The sequence below is a fragment of the Sus scrofa genome, chromosome 12 (assembly GCF_000003025.6).
Source record: "Sus scrofa isolate TJ Tabasco breed Duroc chromosome 12, Sscrofa11.1, whole genome shotgun sequence".
NCBI lineage: Eukaryota > Metazoa > Chordata > Mammalia > Artiodactyla > Suidae > Sus > Sus scrofa.
The window spans coordinates 40,739,671-40,748,757 of NC_010454.4; the positions used below are offsets into that span (position 1 = coordinate 40,739,671).

A 9,087-nucleotide genomic window follows, 5' to 3' on the forward strand; every position below is an offset into this window, starting at 1 on the left:
GACATCCAGTTTTGTTCCTGGGAGCTGACTCTGGATTTGAGAATTAATTAGATGGAGAAAACCTGGGGTTATGAAAAAAAGTTTGAAGATTGTTGCAAGAGATCACGAGAGAGAGAGAGAGACAGGGCAAGGATAAGTGTGATGAGAAAAGGCATGGGAACCTGGAGCCTACAAAATAGGGGCAGGCAAGGTTAGGGACTAGAGCCACAGGCTGGAACAGTGCTCCCTAATCCTATTTGATTTCAGCAGATGTCTTAGAGGCGGACCCTCACACCCCAAATTGTCCCCCATTGCTGTCATTTTCTTTCTCCCCACCAAAGGTCACCCCGTGAAAAAGCAGACCAAGGAGTTTAAAAATGTATGTACTGTTTATTTTGAAATGTCCACAGCTGTGTGACAACATCACTTTCAACAATAATACTGCCCAGCACACTTCGGCTTACAAGAGGACTCGTTTCCTAAGAAAGCAGAAGTGTTTCACGCCGAAGATCGGCAGAAGGCTTCACAGTACCAGAGGCAGAGAAGAGAGAGAGAAATGCCATCTCGCCGTGAACTTAACTGAGGTCACAGAAGAGAAAACCTGGTCAACAGGTGCTGTGGTTTTTTTTTTTTAATACTCATTAGGTGGCAGATGAAGTTAAGACATCAATAACTTAAATACCATTAAATATTGTTTACAAAACATTGTGTTTTAAATTATTAAACAAAGCACCTCTTGGAGGACGTTAAAATAATATCACTCTGCACCCGGGGAAGGTGAGGGGAGGAAATAAATAAGATTTTCCTAAGACTGTGGTGGTCTCGCAGTCCAGGTAGGTAGGTTCAAGGCTTTGGGGTTTGGGACTTCTGGTCCAGGAGCTTCATGGAATTCTGGACCCACTTCTGCTGGGGGTCCGCGCAGACCTCCTTGTCGGCTTTGGTCTTGAAGCTGTAGGGAAAAGAGGGCTCAGTTAGATGGAGGGTGGTGGAGATTTTGCCCCGGTGTGTGGTCCGTGAGCCCCTAAACCTGATTAGCCCTTGCTCCCTGGGGGAGGGGCTTGGATGGGGACAGGAGGAAAGGGACACGGGAGGAAGGGAAATACAGCTGTTACTGCTCCCAGGGAGCCCTCCAGGCTCCTGGCTGAAGGGTCTGGGATGATCTGACCAAGCTCCTAGATGAGGAGCCTGGGGTGAGTGGGCTTAGCTTATCTACGGGGTAACGAGTCCTTGGGATTAGGGCGTATCTTCATCTGACTCAGGTCAACGTGTAGAACTCAGGTCTTTGGGCTGAGGGTGCCCGGGCATGGCTCACTCACATCACAGCCTCCTGGGGACACTGGCTGTTGGTGATTCTTGTGTAGCTCTCCAGTTTCTTGAAGGGGATCTTTCCATTGACCAGACCGAAGCAGCAGGTGATCGGGATGGAGACTGAATCTGAAAAACACATGTTGCGAAGCATGAGAGCGAGACGATGTATTGGAAGCAAGCATTTGCAGGCAAAGGAGCAGCAGGTAGGAGAAGGCAAAGCAAACACACCAGGTCTGACTTGGACCACACCACTGTCAAGTTCAGGGCCTTCATCCTGATCCCACAGATACAAAGTAGCTGTGAATCCATCTCCTCTTTCCAGCGGTGGGGTCCCTCATTGTGGAGGGCAAATGGATACATTTTGAGTCACAAGATGAATCCTTCCAGGGTCATTTGACTCTAAAACCTCTAACCCTGGGGAAATGAGTTCTAAGACCTCGATTCCCAGCTGTTTGTCCCCATGGGCTTAGAGCCAACCTACGTCACATGCTGAGGTGTCTCTGGGTCCTTATTCTCCTGGCATAGCCACTGTTCTGGAAGCTACATGGGACCATAATCCAAAATGTGAAACCTCTAGCAGGAATTTCTTCCTCTCCTCTGATGCCTGAAAATGGTCCTTCCTTCTGCATCAACGTTTCCAAACAAGGTGAGGGCTGTTAAGGCGGTGGCTGCATTTAGTGTCCCCACACTGGTGTCAGGAAAGAACATGGATCGAGCCCCAGGGGCCTGGGCTTCTAGTTCTGGTTCTACCTCTGACAAGTTGTGACAGGCCAACCGTTCTTAATTCCCCTCTGGCTTTCACTTTCTCCGGCTCGGTAACGAGGGCTATGCAGCAAGCCTGGAATGCCTCCCCACGCTGGGTGTTAGGATCTGGGGTAGTTCAAATGTTAAGGCTTTGGAAGCGAGGCGCCTTACCTGGCTGAGCAAGCACCTGGGTGCTGAAGGCAGCGGCGGTGAGCAGCAGACACAGAAGGGCTGCGGAGACCTGCATGCTGGAGCGGGAGCCTGGAAGCTTCAGCTGAGCGTTGGTGATTTCTAAGTGGGTCTCAGCCTCTCTGCAGCTCTGGTTCCCCTGGCCGATCTGCCTGCCTTTTATAGAGAGCAGGGGGCATTGGCAGAGTCGTTTTTAAGGAAGGAAGAACAAGCCCCCCAAGTGCTGAGTAGACACCCAATCCTGGCGGTGGTTTCCCAACCCTTGAGAAGAGGAAGTTGTAGATTTTCCATCAGTTGTTAGACTGTGGAGCCCGCGGTGGAAGGGCATGTGGTTTGTGCAGCAAAATGTAGAAAGTGACCTCATTGGACAATGAAGGGCTATGATTTCTTTGAAATGGAGCGTGATCTGTAGGAAAGGGACGGTGGAAGCTGAGGTTCCTTGGAATGAAAAGAATCAAGGGCGGGAGGTCCTCGCCCCCTCATCTCGTCCTGCTCCTTTAGAACCTCATACAGGTTGCTTAATGGAACCTTGGCAGAACAGTTTTATCTTCAAGGCCTGATGCCCTAGAATGTTCGGTCATGGAACCTAAGAACTGGACAGTACATGCTGAGCTTACAGGGGGCTGGATTTCCAAATATTTTATCTGAACTTTCTTTCCAAGTGAAGCATTTCATGCCGAAGCCCAATATTTCAGGTAGATTCCGGTAGAGAGTCAGGTAGATTCAGAAAGGCTGTTTGAAAAAAGCCTTTTGTTTTTGGCATCAGATCTTTTGCCCGTTTAGAAAAATGGGTTGTTTGCTTCCTTGCAATTGACTTTAAAAAAATTCTTTGTATATATATAAATGTGTGTGTGTGTGTGTGTGTAAATTCTTTAGGGCCATACCTGTGGCCTATGGAAGTTCCCAGACTTGGAGTTGAACTAGAGCTACAGCTGCTGGCCTGCACCACAGCCGCAGCAACACAAGATCTGAGCCACATTCTTGACCCATAGCTCACGCCACAGCTCACAGCAAAGCCAGATCCCTAACCCACTGACAAAGGCCAGGGATCAAATCCGCATCCTCATGGATACTAGTCAGGTTTGTAACCTGCTGAGCCACAACGGCAACTCTCTCACTGTGTATTTTTCATTCAAATCCTTTACCGGATATGTGTATTGCAAACTTTTTGCCCATAGACAGTAGCTTATTTTCTTAACAATGTCTTTCACAGAGTTTTAATAAAATCCAATTTATCAATTTTTTCCTTTCATACATGTTGCTTTTGGTATTAAATCTAAAATCTCATCATCAAACTCAACTTTGCATGTTGCCGTTTCAATGAACATTTTCGGACTTTCGACACGTCATTCAATATTTTCCAATCATCTTGAATGTTCAGGACTCCACAGGAATCCATATGTCAAGTCACCATAATTAACTGAAGCCTTTCTCTAGAGTTGGGAATTACATAATTTCTATTTTTCACAGTCACAAACAATGATGAAGAGAAAGCTGATGTAACATTATCATCAATGTCCCCACTCAATTCCATAGCTAAGGGATTAATAAATCAAAGTGTGTGGTTATTATTAAGGCTCTGCATCAAATTACAGCATTATTATGTTGCTGGAAGATAGGCCTCTTCATTGAAGGTGAGTTTATTATTCTTAAAAATATTTGACAGTTTCTAAGAAGATATTTATCTTTTTTTTTTTTTTTTTTTTTTTTGTCTTTTGGCCATTTCTTGGGTCGCTCCCTCAGCATATGGAGGTTCCCAGGCTAGGGGTTGAATCGGAGCTGTAGCCACCGGCCTACACCAGAGCCACAGCAACGCGGGATCCGAGCCGCGTCTGCAACCTACACCACAGCTCACGGCAACGCCGGATCTTTAACCCGCTGAGCAAGGCCAGGGATTGAACCTGCAACTTCATGGTTCCTAGTCAGATTTGTTAACCATTGAGCCATGACGGGAACTCCAGAAGATATTTATCTTGTTGGAAAGTAAAACTAGGTTGTGAAATAGTTGTTTCCTTTGTGGCTTTTTCCAGAAGCAGAAATATTCTATGTCCTCATCAGAGTGGAGCTTAAAACAGTTGTCTACATATTTTAAATTCATGAAATTGGGAGTTCCCATCATGGCTCAGTGGTTAGCAAACCCAACCAGCATCCACGAGGATGCAGGTTTGATCCCTGGCCTCACTCAGTGCGTTAAGGATCTGGCGTTGCCGTGAGCTGTGGTGTAGGTCGAAGATGCGGCTCGGATCCTGTGTTGCTGTGGCTCTGGTGTTGGCTGGTAGCTACAGTTCTGGTGGGACCCCTAGCCTGGGAACCTCCATATGCCACGGGTGCGGCTCTCAAAAGCAAAAATAAATAAATAAATAAAAATAAAATTCATGAAATTGCAGGCTTAAGAAATTTCAGCACTTTATTGTGTGTAAATTGTACTTCTACATAAAGGAAACAAAAAGCAAAAAGCACAGCACCGTTGTGCTTATATGTTAATTTATTTGGTTTTTTTAATTGTGCATGTTCATTATTTTTTCTCGTGAGTAATACACACATGCTTTTATATCAGATGGCCTTTTATTGGTTCTTATTGATTCAGAAGGGGGTTTTGAACATGTACCTCATGCATTTTTCCCTTTATTGCAAATACTGTGTGCACTTGGAAGAGGAAAGACTTTGCGGAACGTGGGACTAATTGCTACCATCAGGATTTCTTCTGACCAGAAGGGAACTTGAGCTTTTCCAGGCAATCCCCCGGCCAGATGCAGCAGGCAGCACCAATCCGTGAGCATGTGTTGTCTAAGGGCTCATTTCATATATTTTTCGCTCAGAAATAAAGTCTCCCTCCGACAGAACACCCTCGCAACTTTGTAACTTCCTCCTCTGAGCCGCCTTCATGTGGAAAGTGCATCTACAAGCAGTTGACAGAAATAGTAGCAAAAATGATATTATCGAGAAGCCACAAGCACGAGTCAAATGAAAGAAATTAAGTGTCAAGACCCTGGATTCTAGTCCTGAGGTGGCCATAACTAGCCAGTAGGTAGCCAGTAACTTTCCCAATGTGAGCATGGGGAAAATTTTTTTTTTTTCTTTTTAGGGCCATGCCTGTGGCATATGGAGGTTCCCAGGCTAGGGGTCAAATTAGAGCTGTAGCTAAGGCCTATGCTACAGCCACAGCAATGCCAGATCTGAGCCGTGTCTGGGACTTATACGACAGTTTGTGGCCATGCTGGACCCATAACCCACTGAGCGAGGCCAGGGATCAAACCCACATGCTCATGGACACTATATCAGGTTCTTAACCTGCTGAGCCACAGTGGGAACTCCACCATGGTCATTCCTAACTCTGAGATTCATTGTCATCATCTATAAAATAGGGTGTTTTGACAAGTTCATGGATAACAAACAGTTTTCAGTCATTTATTAACTTAATAGATTACGGCAGATAACCAGAAATGATTGTTAAAACAAAAACTCCAGGGAGGTCTTACCTTGGGTTATTGAATGCAAGGCTGTGATTGATTAGTGATGTCTGCCATGGGTACAGTAATAGAAAGTGGCACCATCTCTTTCCTACAGTTGCTATTCCTGGATTAAATCATATTTAGGCTCTTCCGTAACTTAATTCTTTTATGATTGTCTGCAAAGGATCTGGTCAGACACCAGAGAGGCTGCATGCCCAGGAGCTGTCAGAAAAGCATTCTTGGGGTCAGCCCTAGGACAGGCAAAAGAGCATGGTGGTTAAAAATCTGGATTTGGAGGAGTTCCTGTTGTGGCTCAGCAGGATAAGAACCAACTAGCATCCATAAGGACATGAGTTCAATCCCTGGCCCTGCTCAGTGAGTTAAGGATCCGGCGTTGCTGTGAACTCTGGTGTAGTTGGCAGACTCAGCTCAGATCTGGCGTTGCAGTGGCTGTGGCATAGGCCAACAGCTGCAGCTCCTAGTCAACCTGTAGCCTGGGAACCTCTATATGCTGCAGCCCTAAAAAAAATTTGGATTTGGATATTAGGAACTCAAGTTAACATCTGTGTTAGAGAAGGCACCAGTTACATAACTTTATACTTCAAATCCCTTACCTAGTCTTTACTTTCCTGATGTGGAAATGGGGTTTATTGTGAATATTAAATTACCTGGTACCCAAAACTTACTTTGCAGGATGAGTAGCCTATGATATGTACTCAATATGCTAGAGGTTATTGGTAGTCAGATAAGAAGGGTATAGTTTCTAGGACAGCGAGGAAGCGACCCAGAGTGTCTTTCCTGGCCTCTTGCACAAGTTCTCTCTAAAATTGCTGCCCTGGAGTTCCTGTTGTGGCGCAGCGGAAACGAATCCAACTAGGAACCTTGAGGTTGCAGATTCGATCCCTGGCCTTGCTCAGTGGGTTAAGGATCAGGCGTTGCCGTGAGCTGTGGTGTAGGTCGCAGACGTGGCTCGGATCACGCATTGCTGTGGCTGTGGCATAGGGCGGTGGCTACAGATCCAATTAGACCCCTAGCCTGGGACCCTCCATATGTCATGGGTGTGGCCCTAAAAAAAAAGACAAAAAATCAAAAAATCAAAAAATTGCTTCCCAACCAATATATGTGCTGGAAATAGATTTCTGGTAATGTCTCTGATAAATGGAGAAAGAGAAAGAGTCTCCCAGCAGCAGATGAGAAGTTGGGTGCTGAGATCATGCTGTGACCCAGAGGAGTGGAATGCTCAGAGGGGTTGGGGTCAGACCCCAGGGCTGCCCCGCCAAGGGGCAGCGGGGTCTCCATTCTACAGGGAGCTCAGAGAGCTCAAGGGGTAAGTCATTTTGATTATGCAATTTCCCTCACTTGTTTTGTTCTCCAACTAAATTCGAGAAATCCAACATAAAAACTTAAAACGAAACTTTAGGTCATGCAAGTGAAACAGCTGTTTTTTTTGTTTTTTTTTTTTTTTTTTCCAGCAGCTTGGCTGTGATGGTCACGGAACTGGTCCCTCGGCCTTCTCGCCTTTTTTCCTCCTCCGCATCTTCCCAACACGTGATTTCCTAAAGCAGCTTTTTTGTTTGGTTGGTGTTCTGTTTGTTTTCTGGTTTATGGCCATACCTGCAGCATATGGAAATTCCTGGGCTAGAGGTGGCGTCAGAGCTGCAGCCGCCGGCCCGCCCCCCGGCCACAGCCACACCAGATCTGAGCTGTGTCTGCGACCGACACCACTGCTCAGGGCCATGCCAGATCCCTAACCCACTGTGCGAGGCCAGGGATTGAATCCGCAGCCTCACAAAGACAGCACTGGATTCTTAACCGGCTGAGCCACAATGGGATCCGTTCTGACTACTCCCTGATCTATGGCTCAGTGGCTGTGAAAGGGCGCCTGAGGCTAGGAAAAAACCCCTGCGAAGAGAGGGCTGGAAATAGGTACCCTGCTGTGGAAATAGTCTCGATTCTCATATGGGTCTCGGGGAAAGGGGTTAGAATGGGGAACATCCCTGAGAATCAGGATTTCTGCTTTCCTTTCTCAGCTCTGTGCCCGCCGTCCTCAATGCTCACAAAAGGATTGAATGCCTTAGAAGTGACATTTGCGTTTACTTCATTCAGCCCTTTCCCTGTACAATGGAGAGGGGGAAGGACAGAGGTGGAATGATTTGCCACAGGCTGCTCAACCCCTCTGTGACAAGCCAGGGCTTGTGCGTGGGCAGGTCTGCACAAAAGCCACCGTTCGATTTCCTAGTTAGAAGATAAGAACCAGGCAGAACAATCCAATGGGGTGCCCAGAAGCCCCAAAGACTATCCAATGCCTTGGTCCCAGACCTGCCTGTAGTATCAGAATGCCCTGGGCAATGATTTAGACTATGGAAGGGATGCTTTAACCTACTCAACATACTGACTCATAACCTTTGTAGACAATGACTCAAAATCCTCTGTTGTGTAAAGTGTTCCTGGTGATTTTTAACCATAGCCGATTTGGGAGCCATTCCCCTGGTTCAAAGTCTTTGTTTCAGGATGTGTAAACTGGGGCACAGAGTGGTAAGGTGATTTGCTTAGAGCCACTCTGACAATTTAGCAAAGACCCCAGACCAGAACTTAGAGATGTGGTCACCACATCCAGTGACACACTGGACCTGCTTCTTTGGTCCCTGGCACAGGCAGGGTGTTCATTCTAACCAAAGGCCCCAGAATTGCCAATGTCTGGTGTCTGTAGGCTCACGTCACAGGGATCAAGAGTTGTGGGCTGGGTTGGAAGGTAGGTGACTTCAAGGAGGATTACTTGATAGGTCTTCTCAAGCGGAGCATGAATAGATTCTACGTGGATGTGGGACTCGGTATTTTATCCCAGCAGCCCTCGCATCACCACTCCTGCTCAGCACAGAGGACGTTTTGAGACTCAATAAACTATCTAGAATGTCCATTTTGTCCTGTATAATAAATCTATGGGGTCAATTGGAATTTCGATGGTGGGGCATCCCGTTGCTCCTGGGGCTATTGGCTCTGGATAGGAGTTGCCCTGACCCCAAGCTCCTGGCTGGTGTGGAAGCGCGGATTCCAGGTGAGGCAGGAGATAGACGGGCTCTGGGATAGATATTTACAACCAGCCACCGACCTATGCTTTAAGATTAAAAAATAAAAACAGGCATGAGGCAAATAACTGGAATTTGTTTTCTGTGGACGTGTTCAGTAATGACAAAGGCAGGGGCGGCGGGGGGCTAGGCCTGGCTTGGGCCAAAGATCAAGAGGTCACATACTCCCTATCTTTGGGGTCACGGAGACCCCCAACTCCATTGAAAGACTTCTGTACAGAAAGACTCCTGGGGTTCAAAAAGGGAGGGGGTGCCAGGCCGTGATAAGTTCTAATAATCATCCCATAACCCTTTGCTCCACACATGTCAGGGAGGGCCCTGGTGCGTCA

General features: G+C 46.9%; 1 protein-coding gene across 1 annotated transcript; it reads right to left on the bottom strand.

The window, feature by feature from the left end:
* CCL8 (chemokine (C-C motif) ligand 8) lies at positions 798 to 2,300 on the bottom strand. Its single transcript, NM_001164515.1, is given in 3 exon segments — positions 798 to 928; positions 1,296 to 1,413; positions 2,203 to 2,300. Coding segments are annotated over 3 exon segments (300 nt in total). The 5' UTR covers positions 2,279 to 2,300; the 3' UTR covers positions 798 to 822.